We start from the raw sequence: 21,641 nt of genomic DNA on the forward strand, positions 1-21,641 counted from the left end.
ACCCTTCAACTTGGTGGGAAGGAGTACCAAGTATACGCATACGTGGCAGCCCCCGACATGTCCTGCAAGGGAGTTGCCACTGGGATCGACAGTGAAACTCACCCGGACGAACTAATGGCTAATCTACGCTCCCCGCAAGCACCGATTCTCTTCGCACGCATGCTCGGAAAGTCGACGGCTGCTCTCATCACCTTCGACGGGCTGGAAGTCCCAAGAACAATTTATTATTATGGTGGAGAGCTCCTATGTCGACCCTACCGACCGCTGTCTCAGGTATGCAGCATATGCCTGAAAACCGGGCACAGGGCGGACATCTGTCCCACGCCGGAGAGTGCCCGGTGCAAAAACTGCGGACACGAAAACCCATCGGAGGACCACCAATGTCAACCGAAGTGTGTGCTGTGTGAAGGCGATCACCCAGTTACGGACCCAAGCTGTCCAGCCAGGCAGCGCAAGCCCTTCAACAAATCACACTTCTTACGTAACGCCGGCTACACCAGTGACGCCAACAACGTTCCCACCACCACCAACCCTGGGAGTAGCACCAATCAACCAAAAACTCCCGGGTCAAAATCGCCGCCAGCTTCCACGGAGACGAACGTAGACAGAGGCCGATCACCCCGAAGATCAACGGACTCAAAGAAACGAGATAAATCCAGGGACGCATCCGCATCCAGATCACAAAGCCTACCACGTACAAAGACACCCCGACATGAACGGCATGAAGCAGCTACAAACGAGCAAGGGGCGGAATCACGGTCAACCATCGACATGGTGGAGAAGAGCGAGAGGAAAGCGCTCACGAAGGGCCCTGGTACGAATCCGCCGAAGGTGAGCTGGGCTGAGCGGCTTTCAAATCCTTCCCCCTTACCTTCTCCCACTGCCACTAATTTTCCACCCCTTACAACATGCACACACAATACTCATACAGGGCAGGTGCCTCTCACAAATAACTTCACCACCAACGCCCAGGTGCAGGAAATGATTAATGACATAGCCCGAACACTTAGGCAAGAGATGCGAACATTAGTAAACGAAATGGCAATCACTCTTCGACAGGAATTACACCAGTTAAAACACGAGTTTCAACAAGATAGAGAGCGCCTGAGCAACGAAATGCAACGGGACAGACAGGAACTCAAGGAGAGTTTATCGCAAGATAGGCAGGAAATAAAAGAAGAAATCAAAACCACCCTGCAACAGATGTTCATTGAGCTAACCCAAGAATTTAGACAACAAATTCGCGACGAAGTTACTCAGACGGTCGTCCACAACGCCACCCCCAACCGCACCCGTGTTAGTCCGCTCGAGGCAAGAGAAGATATCCGGGCGCATCCTTACGCACGCCCTTCATCTCAGGCCAGCTTACAATAAAAAATGGCTAGACAACAAAATGTCGCGCAAACACAACCCATCAAAATTTGGCAATGGAACTGCCGCAGTTTCCGCCGGAAACGCGGAAATCTAACGCAGTTCATACACGCACAGACACACACACCAGACATATTGGCACTACAAGAAACATACATTGAACCTAAACTGACTGGATACAATACTTTTGCGTACAAAGAACACCACAATGGTCCGATTAAAACAGCGACATTAGTGTCAAAGAGGTTAACCGCAATCGACCACACCCTCAGCTCCGAACGCATACCGCACGTGCTCATCGAAATCATTCCCGTAGACAGGAAAGAGCCTAGCTTCTTTGTCCTCAACATCTATAGTGCCCCTAAAGAGCGGGCAGACTGTTTCGATGGGCTCTTCAAACACGCACTAAAGGAATCAAAGCAACGTTTGCTTATTGTAGGGGACTTCAACGCAGCACACCCAACGTGGGGTTACAAGACCGCTAATCCAAAGGGTCGACGGCTAGCACTGACGATAGCACAACTAGGCTTGACCCTACTTACAGACGCAGCCCACCCAACGAGAATAGGCAACAGTGTCAGTCGAGACACCTGCCCCGACCTTACACTGATCAAAGACATCAGGTACCAGGGATGGCACAACCTCGATGAGACCCTCGGTAGTGACCACAATATAATAGAAACGCATCTAATAACACCGCGAACAAAAGTTAAAGAACGTAAAATACGAATGACGGATTGGGACAAGTTCCGACAGCGGCGCAAGCAAGAAAGCACCAACGAAACCTACGAAGGCAGCTTGAAACCAGAAACTCTGCAGGAATGGATCCGACAAATTCAGACAGACTTCCGTGCGACAACGAAAATCATCGACACGTCACCAGAACATCCCGATGTCGACAGGCACCTATTACACCTTTGGGAGGCTCGACATTGCCTGCAAAAAAGGTGGAAAAAGCAAAAGCACAATCGCAAGCTCAGGCAGCGGATATCCGCCTTAACAGCCCAGGCGGAAAGTTACGCAACCGAGCTAACGCGAAACAATTGGAAGAACCTATGTAATCAAATGCAGGGTACCTTGGGCACCGCCAAACGTGGGTACTGCTTAGAAATCTCATCGACCCCAATCAATCCAAAGCAACGAGCAGCAAAACCCTTCAAAAGATCTTGAGACAGACACCTGGGACTGATGCGGCCATAATACAACAGCTAAAAGACACTTACATAGGTACAGGCCCCAAACCAACTTACATAGATTATCCGCATGCGGAGCCTTCGGAATTAGACAAAGAAATCACACCACATGAAGTTAGAGCGGCACTGCATCGAATAGTACGCAACACCGCCCCGGGAGCAGACGGAATACAGTACCGGCTTTTAAAAAACCTCGACGACAGATCGATAAAAGAACTTACAGATTATTTTCAGTACCACTGGCTAGAGGGCACGCTGCCGCAAGAATGGCGGCACGCCGATATTACAATGATGCCAAAACCAGGAAAGCAGCCCTCTCTAAACCAACTGAGACCCATCTCGCTCACATCATGCATAGGAAAGTTATTTGAAAACGTCGTCCTGGCAAGACTTCAGCCGTACCTAGAAGAGCAAGCCTTATTGCCGCACACAATGTTCGGTTTTCGACCGGGGCTATCCACTCAAGACGTACTACTGCAAATTAAGGAAGAGCTAATCGACCATATCAGCACTCAACAAAGCAAAGCCATCCTTGCGTTAGACCTGAAAGGCGCGTTTGATAACGTAGCTCATGACCTCATACTCACCAATCTAGCGGCAACAAAGTGTGGCCGACGACTATACAATTACGTCCGGGCGTTTCTTAAAGATCGCACTGCGACTATAGGCATCGGAAATATACGTTCGGACTCTTTCCCTCTTGCGGGAAAAGGCACGCCACAAGGGTCAGTGCTTTCCCCCGTGCTATTTAACATAGCTATGAGCAGACTACCTGCACTACTAGATGCCATACCGGGAATTAGGCATGCGCTTTATGCTGATGATATCACCATCTGGGCCACCAGTGGCTCAGACGGTGAAATACAGGACGCACTACAAGCAGCAGCCGATGTCACCCAGAAATATGCCCGGGCAGGGGGACTTACGTGCGCAGCTCAAAAGTCAGAACTGCTTATAGTAAAAAAACTCCAAAGGAAACATCACCTACCACCTGACATCACGGTGACTATCGAGGGTGAACCTGTAAATAAGGTGAACAAATTGCGCTTACTAGGACTCCATGTTCAAGCCAATGCGAAAGCGACATATACCCTGACGCTACTGAAGAAACAGATTAATCAAGTAGTGCACATGATCCGGCGGATCACGAACCGCCGCCACGGCCTAAATGAATCCGACGTCATGTGCATCATACACGCTTTAATCGTAAGTCGCATTACCTATCACGCACCTTACCACCGACTCACCCAAAACCAAACAAACCAGCTAGACACACTCATACGAACAGCAGTGAAAACGGCGACAGGCCTTCCTATCTACACCTCAACAGCCAGACTATTACAGCTTGGTCTACATAACACCACGGCCGAATTAATCGAAGCCCAGAAAGTCGGGCAGATCGAACGACTTAAACGTACATCGACAGGAAGGCACGTACTCAGACAATTACGTTACCCAACATCAGAGTTTTCCCCACGAGAGCCCCTCTCAATCGCCCCAAACATCAAAGAAAACATTACAGTGGCCCCCATACCTCGGAATATGCACCCCGAACACCATAAAGGCAGGCGCACTGCGCGTGCAATGGCACTGCACCGAGCATACTGCAACGACCTCGACACCTTCTATACAGACGCCGCGTGCTACCCTGACATTACAGCCAAAGTGGTAGCGGTGGCCGACTGGAGGGGCGAAGCACTATTATCAGCCACAATACGCACTGACAACTGCACGGAAGCCGAAGAATGTGCCATAGCCCTCGCCATCAGCGCTCAACCCCCAGATAAGATCATACATATTCTTACAGATTCGCAGCAAGCATGTCGAAACTACGCACAAGGACGGATTTCACCGATCGCTCATAAAATTCTACACAAGAAGCAAAACATTCCACTAGTTCACCTAGTCTGGACACCTGGGCATGCGTCTCTCCCTGGCAATGAGCGCGTTCATGCGGCAGCCCGAGGCCTAACCCTCCAGGCACCGGTGGAAGACCAGTCCAACCCAGACAAGGTGGAAACGATACCGCTTACATACACGCATATACTACAACACCACAGACTATCCCGTAGAATATTCCCCCCACCACACGTGAAGCTAAACCGTGCAGATGCAGCCGCTTGGCGTCAGCTCCAAACTAATACGTTCCCCAGCCTTGCTCTCCGCCACACTTTTTACCCTAGCCAGTACCCCGACAAATGTCCTTTCTGTGGTGGTCACCCAAACCTCTACCATTCTACGTGGGAATGCTCCAAACCACCCGGCTTATCTAGAATACCCAACCCCTCCCCATCCCAGTGGGAAGCCGCTCTTTCCAGCACAGCCTTCGACGACCAGCGATGCCTGATCGACCGGGCCAGCCGGATAGCAGCAGCAAATGGGGCCCTGGACTGAGGGCTCCACCCTCTGGGACTTCGTTCTTAAAACATAAAATAAAGTTTTCTACTACTACTACTACTCTAATCATATGTCTGGCATCCGGATTGGATAAAATTCTTTCTTCTGAAAAATTCTAGCGTAAGTAGTTTTTGTAAATTCGGGCCCCGTTGTTTTGAACGAGTTCATTTTTCACCTTTACTTGCACGTCTGTCACGCCAAATGAACGATCCCTATAATAACAGCTTATCCAACTACAAATGGGGAATAGAATGGAAAATGAAATTTTTCGTCACGCAATGCGAGTGGTAAAATGATGACACTAACTAGTTAGTGATGTGGGCTACGGCAATTGGGTTTCGTTAAAACGCATGATGTAACAAATATAACAGTGATACTAGGGCTTGAAGAGAGCCATTGAATACAAGGGCTGTTAATCACATGCTAAAGATTACCTAGCCAAATTATTTTCAGGGTGTTTACTTCATTTAAGAATTCTAAGACTGTTTTAACCGCTCGCTATACTGGCAGCGCAGTTGCTTGGTCACTTTTCAGACGGTCCCAGATTTGGAATATATTGATGTGCCTCCTTTTCATCAAAACGTATAAATGTATTTTGTTTATTGTCGTGATGAGAATATGATGATGATTATGATGATGATGATGATGATGATGATGATGATGATGATTACTAAGCGGTATTCACACCAAGGAGATCTCTTCCGCAGTCGTATAGACGTGTGACGTAAGCAGCGACCTTAACTCCCTCCGTAGCTCATCTTTCTGTTAACTGCGCTGATCGCCGCAAGACAACAAGAGGGACAAGGACGAACAACTGCGCAAACTCTCAGCTGTTTATTGTTCGCAGACGCACGTCAAGTACACACGACAAAAAGGAGCCGCGCCGTAGCTCCACTGTTCACATGGGTGCCGCAGAGCCAGGAGGTATGTTAGTTTTATCACACTGACTTGGCGGCGTCTATATATACCCCTGGCACCACGAAGTTGCCGGTGTGCCATCTATACACTAACTTCGCGGCAAAACCATAGAGGTTAACGTGTGGCCCGTCAGAAAAAGCAGAAAGACGTTCTCGTCACGGCGACATGCGATTGGTCCTGGGGATAAGCCAGCTCTTCGTGTGAATACGGCTATGGCCCACAGCGACGACCTCCAACTAGGTGAATGACTTACGGTCATGCCACTAATGCAGCCGCAAAGTCCCGATAACCGTTATTAATGTAAAATAAGCAGCTGCACACTTCGATACTTCGACCTCTAGAGCAGCTCATTTGGAGGACACCTGGTAAACGTGAAGTAGTCCGTGTAGCACGCGCTACGCCCGCTGCTAAATTTGATTAGCAGACCGGTGCAGGGTAACAGTGGACGAAGAAGACAAGCGTTCTCGTACGATGAGCAGAGAGCAGCGAAACAAAACGTAAAAAACAAAGGCGAAGCTCCCAACAGCGTGAAAACGCGGAGTGGCGTTTTCCAGATCCCGACGAGGTCAGTGCAGACGTTGCCAAACGTACAGGACCACGAGATGCTCCGTATGACGAAAGAAGAGCACGCGAGAGAAGAGGAGGGTGGGATAAATGTTTTTTGTACACCAACATTCATACTGCGACTGCCTCGTTTGTAAGCTGAAAACAAATGCGAGACAAAACGGCTGCGCCGATACATAACAACAGCGAGAATAAATTGCCGTTCCTCCTCCTAAACTGATGACTTCTCTGGGCGCGCGTCAGCAATCGGTGTCCGATATTAAATCCCAAAACGGTGCCACGGTGACCTCGTCGTCTCGCAATCGCTCACACGACATAGCAAGCCTCGGGTCAGCGCCATTAGTTCCTCGTTTCTTTCACGCTCTTCGCTGGCCTTCTTATACTCTGTGAACGACACACGGGACCCCCCCCCCCCCCCCCCCCCCGTAACTGGCATTTATCATTCTTCTGCTTCTTTACCCCTGCCAAAATCTTTCAATGTCATCGACGGATGGTCCAAAAGGAAGGGAAACCAAAAGCCCGGCTCGTACTATTGCGAAGCTGCATGATCGACCCAGAAAGACGGCTTCGTCGTAGATTCGGCTTCGGCGAGACCTTGCCTCCGGCCAGTTCCCCTCCCACGACCCAGCCGCGGTCTCCCCTTTTCCTGAACCCGCGCTGAACCCCTTTCGCTGCTTCAGCGCGGTCAGACCGTGCAAGAGCGAAACGATGTCCAGTCTCCTTATGGCAGCACAATTTACTCGGAAAATAAATGGCACGACCGCGGCTATCAAATCAAAGGAACGCTTTCTCCGACTTTCTTTTCTTTTCTTCGTTTTGCTGCCTGCACCTCTGCGCCGCTGTTCAGCAGCAGCGAGGACGGTGGCACAGGGTCGTGGCCTATACTGGGTCCCCACGGGAAACGAACGGTGGGCAGAATCATCGGCTTCCTACTTTTTAAAAATAAAGAAGAAAATCAAAAGGGGAAGATAAAGAAAGCGAGATAGAGAGAGAGAGAGAGAGTGGTCGAAGCGTAGGGATACTGCCGACGGAACCGACAGTTCACTGCCGTGCAGTGCGGAAAGAAAAACCTTGCGAAGTACGAAAGGACTCGAAGGGAGACGAAGGTTCCATATTCCTTAGTAGGTCTTGCAGAAGACCATGCGTTCGAGAAGCCCATTGCGAGCGGCACGCTCGGTCGTCATGAGACAGCAAAACTTTCCAAAGTTTCGAAAGTGTAAGGAGGGAAAAAAAAGAAAGAAAGAAAACAGTGAGAGACGCACAAAAATATTGCAAACAAAAAATAAGTGGCGTAGCACTATAAATACTCACATAGCAAGAAAAGGAGGTACGCGCCGGGTGCGCACAAGGTACCCGCCTGGTTATCACTAGCTTGCAACGACAGGATATGGGACCTCTAGAGTCGGGTGGGCGGCGAGTTGTCAAAGTCGGTGGCCTCGACAGTACGAGTACAGTCCTTAATTATGCTTACAGCGTAAGGCTTCACGTGCACGAAAGAAGAAACTGTATGTGCCCTCTTATTTTAGTCCACGTGAAGCAATTGCTCTGTAAGCATAATTAAGGTTGACCCACCAACTAACCTAAACGTTTACATTGCTAAGTACGAGTACCTTCGTTCACGGTGACAGCACTCGCCGCCATGTTGGGTCAACGCGAGTGCGGGGCGGCCAGAATGTTGCACATCGTGGGTGTGGGTGGGTGTGTTTTTCTTTTTTTTTTAAGACGCACTGTCATAGAACAAAAGGTATTGAGAATGGTCGTACTAGCCCACGTTTCGCCACAGGCACGGAGTCAGACACCGCGATTGTAGTGCTTGTTTGGCTTTGGCCCTATATGGCAATGAAATGTAAAACCTTATTCATATTGCACGGCGGTAATATTGTGAACGGGGTGGTCGTTTAGTTCAAAAGCAGTTTTCTTTCTATAGCAATAGCATCTCAGCTACGTTATGCATCCGATTTTTGATAGCCGCTGCCACCAAGCGAACGTATCGAAAGACGGTTAATTTTATCTGCTGCTTCGGTTAATTCGTATAATGGCTGCGCGGATTCCATCGTTAGTGATCAACCGCATCATGACGTGCTGCTTAAAAAAAATTAACCAGCCCTTCCCCTGTCGAGAAAATGGGGTAAGCGAAGCTTGTTGTGTGTGTATCTGACCTTCATCAGGGTAACGTAATGTTCACGACATGTCACGGTAATAAAACATAAACGTTTATTAGATGTGTGCATCGAGGGAAGGAAGCGTACGACGCAACGGAAACAAAAGTCGAAGGAAAGGGAACGAAAAGTAGTAGGAAAGGGAAGGAAAAGGAGTAGGTCAAGTACACACACGACAACCTTCGCTTACCCCCCCTTTCTCGACAGGTGAAGCGCTGGTGATTTCCTTTCTTTCTCTCTCTCTCTCTCTCTCTCTCTCTCTCTCTCTCTGTCTCCCTCTTTCTTTCTCTCTTTCTTTCTCAATGGTATGTGCCATACCATTCAGCTTGGACCCTTTCTGCACTATCACCAGGATCGGCCCACTTTTCAACGTGAGACCATCACCACCGCCGAAACTTGTCAGCCTGTAAAGCTTCGCTTAAAAAGGTACCAGCTAGCGGGAAAGTTCATTGCTGGAACCCAGCGTAGTACGCTTGGAGACTACCTACGAAAGCGGGATTAAACCTGCAGCCCATGGGGGTGCGCGACAGTGGTGAATTGTAGCAGCAGGCGGGTTTAGCCTGGCAATCACTTTCAGCGCTACATTTAAAATAATTGCATTTGAGAAGCAATAAAATGAGTGGGCTTGTTTACTAGCATAACACAGAAACAATTGTCATCTAATCGAGCTTGACTAAGCACAGCACACACAAGGACACCACTGAAGAAATGCACACACAACGGTGTTGAGTGTTGTGTTGTGTATGTGTCTCCCTGTCATGCAGCGTTGTCGTGCGCTCTGCTCTTAGTCAGACGTGAATCACAAACTGACCCACACTTTCACCATAGTAATTGAGGCTGTTTTTTGTTCTTCCAACCACAGCCTCCAAGACATTGCTCATATTTGAAATCAGGAGTTCGACGAAAACTCGTCTGATCGGGTTTTCTCATAGTCAAGGGTAAAACGGACGCCGACCAAAAACATAAAAAAGAAAGAAAGAAAAGCGCCTAACCTTGCACTCGGCCGCGCAACGCTCGAAACAGTGAAGCTGGGCGATCGTAGCCCAGCATTTTCCGGAAGTACGCGCGAACTTTTCATCTTATTGCTCATGATGATGATAATTTCTTTTCGCGCGTCTCGGACCAATGCCTCCTCGGACAACGTTACTAGAACGAGGTAATCTAGTAACGCTGTCCTCGGACTTACGGCCGTCACTGCGCGTTGCATAGCGCAGCATGCAACACCGACACCGCGTTCCAAGAGACCCGCTCCGTGAATGCGTCTCTCGCTCTCAAAGTCAGTCAGTCAGTCAGTCAGTCAGTCAGTCAGTCAGTCAGTCAGTCATAGCGCGCAAAACCTCTTCACCTCGCAGAGCACGAGCGTACGAACGCGCCAGCTGTGCACAAAGACGACGACTCTCGAACGCAATCATATGGTTCGCATGAATGCACACTCTGCAAGCGTGGCTGGTTACGACGCTCGCCTTAGGACAGGAGGTACGCGGGTTCGAATCCCGCCTCGGCAATAAAGTTTATTTTATTTTCTTTCTTAGTAGTCGCTTGCTGCGCACCACCAATTACAGCTGGCTTAAACAGCTTCGCTGTTACAACAAGACGTTTCGACTCCCATGCGGGGGACCTTGTTCACAATGAACAAGGCCCCGGGAGCCGAAACGTCTCGGTTTTTTTTTTATGTTTTTGGTCGGCGTCCGTTTTACCCTTGTCTAGCGCTCATATTTGTTCACGTTTTTGGACGCTATTGTCTCTCTACGTACCTCGAGTCAACATGGAATGTGTCACCACCAAAGAGGTTAAGAAAAGAAACTTCCTTGGTCACCACTGGAAGTAACTTCAAGAGTCATGGTCATCACAGGGTATGTTTCTGAACTGTAGGTATGTTTCACTCAGAACTATGATTTGTTCATTTATTGGACCGATTGTTGATTGACTATTTTTCCCTTACATGTTCACCATTTCTCTTTTCAGGAGCCTGTAAAAAAGAGAGACTATCGGTCTGCAAGTTACCCGCACCAAGCTGCAAGAAGCTCAATGGTCACCATATTGAAAAGAGGTCCCCTTGAGCCCCGTACCTCACCATGAACTGTCTGCAAGAGTACTTGGAGGAGGGATGCAAGCCCTGTAGAGGGAAGCAGCAATGGTCTACGGTTCCATATCATGCAGAATAGGAACGCTGAAATTTGACATTCAAGCTCTCCTGCTTTTAAGGCCTTTTCATGGCAAACCGAGAAATAGCGTGTCGAGTCCCGACTTCTTGTTTTTTCTATTCATTACAACTGTGACAACAAGAACAGAAACAAGGTGGCGCGTTCCTGCTTGCTAATGCATAAGCTCTATCTCTTGCTCTTTGCAAATCAGTTTGGTGGGCAATGTCACCAAATGTAACATGCTTCCTCGCCACAATAACTCGTTAAATAAAAAAAATGCGCTAAATGTTAAAGCTATCAAAAGTGCTCGAAGCAATTTTAAGGCAATGACCCCTAGCAGTGACCGAATATTTCTCAGTCGCTCTTACATGCTTGATGAACTGCTAACACGAATTCAATACGTAGGCTAGCCTTGCACATTAAGATACAGTTGCTGGAAAATGCAAACTCCACGCAACTGGCCTACTTCACATCTTACAAACGTGACAAATAACTTAAGTTTTGCTTCTGTTCAAACAGCAGATGACAAACCTGAACACAGCGTGTTCCTATAGAGATTTCGAAATATACTCGGAGAATAATAAGTTTGGCTTAACATTCACCCAATTAACAGTGGACGAGCAAGGGAAGCCTCAGCGTGAGAACTTCTTACCGTCACGACTCTCACAAATATGTTTGCTTATTGAAACTTTGGCTCTAGGCTGAGGCTTCCCTTGTTCACCAACTGTTACCCACTTGAAGTGTTCATCTCCTTGCAGCCTATTTGCGTTGTTTGAATACATGAAACGAGTTATTGTTTTTCTTTCAACATGACACCGTAAATAGCATTTTCCAAGGATCTGCGAGCATTGGGCTTGCTTATACATTTATTTATTATCCTTATTCTATTCACACAATGTATGTAGAATTACTTGAAAGCACTGTTGTCTCCATCACCTTCCTTGTTGTCCTATGTAGTACTCCACAATTGTGTCAAAGCCTTTACTGCTGCAGCTGAACAATAAATGTGCTGCAGAAATATTAAGATTCAGATATCAAGATATCAAGAAACTCGTGAAATATTTTGCATACCGTCTTATTTTTTTTTTCTACACTAAGTACCTCTCAATCGCCAATGTGTTATTTTAAGAATGGGGCATGGTACCTCAAGATTATCTTGCTTACAATACATATTTACCGAGCACTTTTGGTGTTTTGTTTTCTTTTTTTTATGTCAAGCTGAAATCGTCGAACGCAGACAGAATATAGCGTGAAACACATCAAGCAGCACTGTATGTAACTACAGCACGAGGGTAGCCCAGCATAAATATCGTCGTCAGAAGTTTCTTTCTCGCTGTTTAGACGGCACGTAGAACACGAAGAGAAATATTTGCTCGGTTTCCGCTTGCGATATCATTAAATAGGTGGTCATCTGTGTTTCTGTATATAGCAAACTAAGTGACTAACAGCATGAAGTCCTGTACGTAACCTGTACGCAAAATTGTGGGCTTACATATTACTGCTTCATACACCGCTAACAATAAACAATGTATGTTTACCTTTTAGATTTTTTTTTTTTTTTTGCAGATGAGGCCTTTCTGCAACCTGGCGACATAACAAAAAATTCTGTACTGATGTTTGAGTGCCGTACTCGCCAATACCACCCCAAACAGCGGTAACAACACGCCCAAAACCAGCGAGCGAGCAGCGCTACCATCAGCCAACCCGGCGGCCATATTGTCCATATGTAATAATGATGATATTAGTTTTCATTTTTAACAGCGCCATCCCCGGGTCGCATATTTTAGTTTAGGACGCCACCACTACTCTTATTTCTGTTGCACTGAATTTCGCTCATTAAATCACATGCTCTGGCAGTGCCCTGAGTTACAGGATTTTAACCACGAAGAAGACTGGACCAAGGCTATCACAGATCCCAGACAAGACGTCCAACTCCTGGCTGTCCAGAGGGCCCGTGAACGAGCGGAGAGGCACGGCCTTTCTGTTCCGACATGGGACAAGCCAACGGCTAGTAGGCCCCCATTGCCTAGCTTCTCAGGACCTAAATAAAGTATTTACTACTACTACTACTACTACTGCGGAAGGTAGAGTTGTTTGTAGGTGTTCTGTGATCAAATGTTTGCGCGCTTTGTCTATTCGTAATTTATATGAACGTCGCCTCATCCGTCGTTTTTCGGTCACGTTTCGCTGCCCTAATATTCTAAAAAGCCTTGCTTCATCGAGAACCTCTTTTGAATTTTTTGAACAGGACCTTTACAAGTGCACGAACGCCACTTGCATAGTCAGAGGACTGAGAGAAGTAAGCGAAAGAACATGCTGTATACAGGCAGACAGAGAAGTCTAACAGTGCGAAATGAAAAATTGATGAAACCAGTTGAGACAGGGCAGCTTGCGGGAGAACAGGACCAGCCTCGCGTTGCACAAGAGAAGCGGAGGTAAGCGACCTTGCAAGTAGATCGCTTAGTCAACTGTGGATAGGCTCACTCGCAGAAACAGTATAAATATAGCGTATTGTTAAGCGCCATACACTTTGTGAGCAGAGAGCACAGAGTAGGGTTTCTCATTTGTTCGCTCTAGATTGAGCGTTCAATGAAAAGAACGCTTTCAGACGTCTGGGTATACTTCAAAAGAATAGAGCCACCTTTGTGCGGGCGAGCTGCAGACGCCCATTTGCTCTTGTCTACTTTCCATCGTTCTTGTTTCTTCCCCGGTCACGGATGCTGCTGCGAGTCGAACGAGGCACCGTAATTGAAACCGGGCCTATATACACTAAAAGCACCAGTAGGAAGAAAAATAAATAAAAACAAAGGCAAAGTAGAGTTCCAGCATTTTCGCTCAAACCGGCGGGAGCAGTTATAGCATTCACCGGAGATCGTGTACAGACAAGAAAGAAGCGAAGTATGTCGAGACGAAAGGGACTACTCGGACATCGCACGCAGTTTCCAAATAGTGTCAGCGGCGAAGCTAGGCGACCGTCCATCGAGATTTCCTCGCCAGTGATTGCTCTGGTTCCAGGTTGCGCAAGCGCGGTTGTCTAAAAAGCCAGCGCAAAGCCATGTCAGCAAGTGGCAGACCGGTTCTCTGCTGTGAAAGTTGATATGGCGGTGCGCAGTGCCCTTACGAGATTGCGACATATATATCAGTTTGCTGAGGAGGCAGCAGTAAAGCGGACCGCAAATAAAGCGATTGTAAAACGCGCTCTCGTCATTCTGACGGCATCAGACCAACCTTCCTTTTTCTTTTGTTTTTCTTTGCTTTTTTTTTTCTTTCATTAGGCGCAAGCAAATCACATCTAGATGTGCACCATGTCGCCGTTTTCGTGTCCGCGGGTGAACGAGATAGACGCGCACGAACCTTCAAGGGGCCTGAAAATAACTGTGTCCTAATGTGCTTTCAAGTCCTTCGTGTCAGAAAGAAAGCTGGAGCAGCAAAACAGCCCCGTCGCCGAGAGGTGTTGCAAGACCCGTCTGTAAGTTATAACCGCTGTGGTTATTAAGTTTTGCGTACAAGCACAGTTTAAAAGCCCTGATTTCCCAGATTTCGACAGGGAATCAAGGCTCCTGTCCCAAGTGCAGATCCTGCTCCTTGCAGCACACTTTACGCTCCCAAGACACAGGCTGAAACTCTTTCCCCTCTTCGACTTTCTCAAGATCGATTCCTTGCTTCCTAAAGCATTTATTTCATCAGTGAACGAGACAACCGAATAATCAACCAACTAATCAATGCGCAAAAGTCTAGTGGATAGTCCCTCATTGAGCCGTAGCCATTGCCTATATTGAAGACGTGCTTCTGAACTCATCTGAAGAGAAAGAAGAAGAACCCACCCGTGTGCTGTCGGCGCGCACCCATCTTTCCAGCTGCGGTCAGAGAGACAAAACAGCAAGCAGTGCTCGCAATAATGTTTCGATCCGGGATCGCCTGGCTGAAGCTCCAGACAAAGCTGAGCATCGCCATCTTTTCTCTCCAATGCCTGGTAAGTAATGAGTGTCAGAAACGAACAGAGGCGCTGCGAGCAGCAGAGCGTTCATGCCGAACCTCGCGGTTAGCCCAAACTTTGTGGTTAGCCCTAACTACACAAACTCACGCGCGTCCTCTTCCAGCTGATAAATTCCATCCTCCTGTTCTTCACGCTGAAAGACAAGGTGCTCCTGGAATTCGACATCGAACAGCAGCGTAAGTAAAACAATATTGAGCAGAAAGTACAGGATGCGCAGTTGATTTCACTGAACGACGTTATTTAACGTTTCAAAGCCTGGGCCATGAGACGCGCTGTAAGGGATGGACACGGGTTGATTTTCGTCCTCTGAGGTTGCGTAAGTTTGTCGGACGAGCGCTCTCTCGTATACTGCACATTCCGCGTCCATCGGAATGCGGCCGCCGCCGCCGCCGCTAGGAATCGAACTCGTGACCTATCTCAGCAGCACACTGTTGTAGGCAATGAGCCACCGCACCGGGGCATATACGTAAGAGAAAGCAGGAGTTGGGCATCGCCATCATCGTGCGTACCGCGTGCGCCCTGCAAGGCAGCTCGGTGTTGTGTCCACGTATCGACGCTAAGCGTTCAAAGCGTTGTCCAATTTGCACTGTTATTATAATGAAGAATTCGCATAATCTTTTTTCTTAATTTACATATACTCGCTGAATGTATAAGGTCAGCCTTACCTGATTTCCTCTCGTTGTGTCAAAATTACAATCTGTAGCTTTTACGGTGAGTTGCAGTGACCTGAGAGAACAAAAATAAAAGCATACCGCATAATGAAAAGGATATGAACCGAAGTACTGAAGCAACCTCTCTTATACAGCGCTCCTCCTGTACGTGATCACCCTCGTGGTCCGCTTCCTCGCTGGTGTAGTGACTGACCTGGGCCTCCTCATCGGCGTGTACTTCGTAAGTGCCATGTACTAGAATGCCGCTTTTCATCTTAAAACCCAACTCGATACCTCTAAACACACTCCACGCGTACTTCGTATCGGCGAGCTATATTACCAACGCGCTCGGAAAAGATTGTAAGCTCAAAATCATTCTATCTATATAGCAGGCCAATCGAACAACGGCAAAGCACGTGCGTCGTGTTGGAATCGTCGCCTTTTACTGACTGTACTCCTCGCGATCTGCTTATTTATGCGTGTTTCCCTCATTGCAAGCAAGTCGTCATATGGTGTTATTGGGAATGGTCTCTCTGTTCGACGACAACAGTGATCCTTGCAGCGCATTCTCGTCATTCGCGTCACGAGCCCGTTCATTTCTGGCGACCAGCTGGCCGAAGGTCGAACGCAGTGTAAATTTGTCCGCGGAATCAAATAATACACACTTGTTAAAAGCGCTAACACTTAAACGGCGCTGTCTCGCCGAGTAGCCTATAGGCGATTTGTTGTTAGACCTTACATTACAGACAAGCCGTATGTTTGCAAACAAAGCCAAAGAGGCACGAATGAACGCTGGATAAATTAGCCTAGCCATATGCCTGGCATGCTACGGGTCCGGATCAATAAAGTGAAAAATGAAAATTATATAAAAACTGTAGATATAAGAAAGCAAAAAACCAACAATAAGAGGAATAAAGAAACAAAGAAGACAAAGCAGTTCAAGTAAACATGAAAACTAATGAAATAAAGAGAAAGAAACCCCCCGAACATGCATATGCGACAGGAGTGAACTTTACAAAACTTGATTAATAAAGTCATGTGACTGTGTCACACAATAATACTCGCCAAATAATTTTTGAAGACTTGCCCTGAAGTGTTAAAGTTTTCTTTCGCCAATAGAATTTGTCTCAAATCTCTTCCGCCAATCTGAAAGAAAGAGGGAAGCGCGGACGAATTTCCGCGACGTCACGCTCTGCAGCTCATCTGTATGCATAACGGCGACATTCTATTAATCTTAACACCGCTGTATATATATACCACAACCCTTGCACACCATCCAGCCTCGAGCACGATAATTTAACTTTTAATGATACTACTTCTTGCTGGCGTTTTGTAAGTGGATTTCACTGTACCCAGTCTCAGCAACTCTGTACAGCGCCGCGATAGCAGCGGATACCTTCAGCCAATCGGAAACGAGAACCGACATCCGTACCACAGGAAAAGAAGAAAGCTTGCCCACTGCTGATCCTTCCGCGATGCTCCGTCCAGCGCAATGACGTAGCCAAGTTTTTTTTTTTTTTTTTTTTTTTTTTTTTTTTTTTTTTTTTAAGCGGGTGGTCACACACTTGGCCGGAAACTGGGGGTGCGGCAGTCGGGTGTTCTTGCACGACGTTTTATACCAGGTACTCCTGATACACAGAAATTTCGGGGAAGGGTGGTGTACGTGCTAGGGTGCCTCAATGTGCACCGCCTCCTCTTCAGCTCTGTACATAGTACACCAGTGATAACAATAGCGTCCTATGGTCATCTACGGACATCCACTGCCAGGACATGGATATCCTACAGGGATGTGTCAAATGCGTCCTGCAGACGTACCTAACATGACCGTTTGGCCGCACTTTCTGTGTCGATCCTGCGGACATCTCTTGCTTGTCCGCGAGGGACATCATGGAGACAAGCTGCGTACATTTCACGGACATATGCCAGGGCCTATTGCACAGTGTTTGCCATAATGTATATTACGGTCGCAGCACACGCTGTACGTGACAGATGCAACGGGCAGAGCGCCCACGCATCAAGAACAGATATATTGTGTGCATGCGTTACGCGTGTACGCACTTGTGCGGAAGCGCAGCATATTTTCTCATTCTTCTACACCTTCCGCTAAGCGCAAGTGACTTAAGGAACTAATTGAAGTTTTAAAAGTAAATTGCGTCAAAAAATTCGTAAAGTGCGACGAACACACGAGCTGCAGGCATGATAGCTTCGTATTGTAATTCGAACATGCGAGAAAAAAAACAACATAATTATGTTACGAGGAAACTCAAAGACAATTTAAAGCCTCAATTGGAGGACAAATATTCGCCGTGTATGTCAAAAACGGTTCCTGTGAGATAACCTTGGAACGTCCATTTTAGGATATCCGAAACAGGTCCATGTGCGATATCCTTGGAAGATCCGTAATGGGATATCCGAAACTGGACGTCCGGCGGATGTCCTATTTGTCACAGAAATGGTGCATGGACACAGGGACAAGATTCAGATGTCCTATGGACGAAATTTTTTCACTGGGCCGTACGCGCCCGGTATCCCCCCATGGCTAGGCCTTTGGTTCAGCGGGAGGAGTAGCGGTGCACACTGCGGACAATGGACAAGCCTTTCTGCCAGTTCTATAGCTAAATCGTTCGCTGACATGGTCGGTAGCTTTCTCTGGAGCCTAAAACACACATATCGGTACACGAAACTGAATTCCGTTCGCGCATTTCATTTATAACTTTTTGCATGTGATACAACGCAGCTAGCGGGAAAAGTGTGCGATTATTTTGCAGCGGCGTACGTACAAATAATGTGCGTTCATTCATATTTCACAGAGCATGAAGGCTCTCATAATCGTGAACGTTGTCTGGAAAGGTACCGGTGCCATCTTCGACATCGTGCACGGCGCAACATTCTTCCCTCTCGTCTACCAACAACTCCGCCAGCTGATAGTGAGTACAAAATGAATGCACTGTATATAACGCTCGAGGCAGAAAATTTACTTCCCGCTTAGTGTGGTACAGCATATGCATGCACTTCGTTGATAATTAGTAGCAGTGAACAATGCGACCCATTCTACGTGAATTGTTACTACGTCGCATTCTAAAATTACTGGAGTAACAGCAATATATCCCACACAAATAGTGTAAAATTAGGCGTTAATAATAATGACGGATTAAGCACATTGAAAAGCACGCATCAGCGTTGTCTGCTACTCGCAGTTATCACATTAAGCTAAGGAGATAGTAGCACGCGCCATCTTTAAATATACATTCGCAGCGTCTCTTAATTCGAAACACTCCCACGTAAAACATGGAATGTTTAGCACCCTATAAACGCTCCCACTATATATATATATATATATATATACAGCACTTTATTTGAAAGCAACATCGACCTCAGCCATGTGCGGTATTTCGCGCCGCCAATTTTCCCGGTCGGTGTTCTGCAGTTATCATCTGCGAGACTCAAAATATCGCTAATGGAATTCTAGATATGCACTATAGCAGTACACTTTATAGAAATGATTTTGGAAGGGTCGCTAGCGCTATACCAATATTACAACCAACTTTCAGGATCACATCTTCAGCAATGAAGGCCTCGCAAGTGTTGTAAGTGCTCTTTACAGCTTCTTTTCGTCCATTTCTTGGCTTTTGGTATCGCTAGCGTATTGCGTTTCCGAACATCGCACAATCTTCTCTCTCCAGGGGTACGAAGAAACGCTAAACTGTACGCTGTACCTCTCTCTTGCCCTACTGATGGTAAGTTGCGTTACACATCGTATATACCACTTCTTCCGAGCTCTCTCAAGAACACGGAGAGCGCGTGCAACTCCATATATATATATATATATATATATATATATATATATATATATATATATATATATATATTGTGTGTATGTATATATATGCCTGAATTAACCGAAGAGATAATGAAGCCTTAATTGGCTTTATTATCAACTTTATATGGTTGTGATTAACAAACATGGGTCCCCGATCGATATCGCGCTTTCTTTGATATATATATAATCGGTAATGCGAGCTCCTATATTTATTAAGAAAAAAAAAAAAGGGGGGGGGGGGGGGACTGCTCTTTTATGTATAGCACCTATAGCTTGGTGTCTGGATAGCAGCTCCAGCGACCTCAGAAGAATTTAAGGCATATCAGGCCGTGCCTTTTCACACTCGCCGAACTTCGTTATGGTCGCTAAAAATTGCTGTCATCCAATCGAATCCAATCCAGACGCCACTGACGCTGTAGGAGCTGCGAACTCCTATCGAGGGAAGCGCATTTTTCATTACTGGCCATGAAAAATCGGGTGCGCGTTAGAATCGAACAAATACGGTACTCCGTCAGAAAAGTCCACTCGTTGTTTGGAGTATATGTTCAGTCTGCTTGTTCCCACGCAGAGCCTACACATACTCTGTCGCGGAATACGTGAACTATCGCGTTAAATGAAGCGAAATATGGGTTACTACAATAAAAAGTTTTGTTAGCGCTACAGTGGGAGATAATACAAAACCGCAACTGTCTCCTCCCCAGAGCACCGCCTCGAGACGAGAGTCGGGCTGTAGTCTGGATTCGGTTCTTGGACTAGGACAATTTTCTGCTTTCAACTACAGGAAGTTTGCTAGGAAGATACCGTACGGAGGATCATTTTGCAGCACTATGCTGTATGCCGAGTGGGTTACAACGTTCCTCGTCGTAAATAAAGGTCATAGTGGGGATGTGGAGGTATGTCTACTGCAGCTTGATAGCAAAGGACTGAAATTATCTCTATTTCTCGGCGACCAGCTGTTGTGAATACTACTCGTAAACGTTAAAGAAAGTGCTTTAAATAGCAGTGACGTTGGCAAACGCAACTGATTACAGCTATCGGTTAGAGCCTGAAAATTCTGTAGTTCCACAAAAGATCATCGACTAATTTTACGTTACTCACATTTCATTATTATAGTCAAAATTTAAGCAGGAAATGAGCTGGTCCAAGCTTTATATGCGTTTTTCGTTGTCGTTGACGTGAAATTTGCATGTGGTGCTGCTTTCGGAAGCATTTCGTGCCTGATTTTTCGACGTCTCCTTCTAAGATGTAACCTGTATACCACTGAGTGAAGACTTTTTCCGTGTAGGCGCTATCCCTGCGGTTCTCGCCTTTCGTTATACTATACCACGCGACGCCGTAACGGTGCTCACTGGCTTTTGACTTGGCGCCCAGCGTTGTCTGTTGTTGCGTTACCGAAAGTTTTCAGAAAAGTGCTAGCCGCCCGTGCTTTTAATGTCTAAATATGTTAATACGGTCGAACCCGGATACATCAAATCTGGAGGAATCACAAGAAAGTTGGGTATATAGGTAATGCGATATAAAAAATAAACATTTTATACGAAAATTGTCAAGGGGATTTTACAGCTGTTCCATTTTCTTATAACAATTCGTCATGTGTGACTTCGAGATATCCGGGTTCGACTGTATACACGAGGCCTGTCGATGCTTGCGCCGTCCTTTTCCTGCCACGAACAAAACGACTCACTAATAGGATCTCTTAATATCACAGACTCGGTAATTGTAACACCCACTAGAAAAGCTATGAATTGGGCTAGTTGGTGCGCATTCATTTTATTGCGATAGCAATTATATGGACACTCCAAAGCAGATTTCTGCCGTCGGCGTCGCCGTCGCCGTGAGGTTCCGTATGACCTCAGTGGAGATGAAATCGTCACCGATAAGATAAGTGGTTCGTGAGGGAAAGGGAAAGGTTGGCGCTATCTTCTGCAGCCCTTGAGGGAGCACGGCTCAGCGCCGAACGCTCTATGTGCGAGTGAAAGGGCGCGAGGGACGCGCGCTTTCACGGGGAGTGAACGCACGGCGAAGAAAAAACGCGCGTTCTGATGATAAGTGGTTCTTGAGGGAAAGGGAAAGGTTGGCACTATCTTCTGCAGCCCTTGAGGGAGCACGGCTCAGCGCCAATGCGCGTTCTGCGCCGTGCTCCCTTAAGGGCTGCAGAAGTAGGCGTCTCTTTCCTCCTTTACAATCACCCATATATGTAGAACAAACGCGCCTTCTTCCGACGCGCGAAAGGCCGTGGCGGGGAGGGAAGGGGGAGGGAAGGGAGGCGACGTTTAGCTGCGGCATCAAGTGCCTATTTATATCAGAGGCTCCGGCAACAGTCACCAACGCCGTACGCATTTTGTGCGAACGCGGGCAAAACGCCGACGGCGTCGACAACAGTTCTGCGTGTTGCCGGTGCTGCTCCATGTCCAAGGTTATACACCTG

The 21,641-nt window shown here is 47.1% G+C and overlaps 1 protein-coding gene across 1 annotated transcript in view; it reads left to right on the forward strand.

Moving 5' to 3' along the window:
* The first annotated feature begins 771 nt into the window (after positions 1-771).
* Positions 772-21,641, forward strand: part of LOC119441187 (uncharacterized) — a 31,986-nt gene continuing 11,116 nt past the window's right edge. Inside the window, exons 1-6 of the mRNA XM_049662984.1 lie at positions 772-831; positions 14,847-14,919; positions 15,549-15,634; positions 18,204-18,320; positions 18,945-18,980; positions 19,077-19,130. Coding sequence (XP_049518941.1) covers positions 772-831; positions 14,847-14,919; positions 15,549-15,634; positions 18,204-18,320; positions 18,945-18,980; positions 19,077-19,130 — 426 coding nt within the window. The remainder of the gene's footprint in view (positions 832-14,846; positions 14,920-15,548; positions 15,635-18,203; positions 18,321-18,944; positions 18,981-19,076; positions 19,131-21,641) is intronic.

This window comes from Dermacentor silvarum, chromosome 2 (genome assembly GCF_013339745.2).
Source record: "Dermacentor silvarum isolate Dsil-2018 chromosome 2, BIME_Dsil_1.4, whole genome shotgun sequence".
NCBI classification, from domain to species: Eukaryota; Metazoa; Arthropoda; class Arachnida; order Ixodida; family Ixodidae; genus Dermacentor; species Dermacentor silvarum.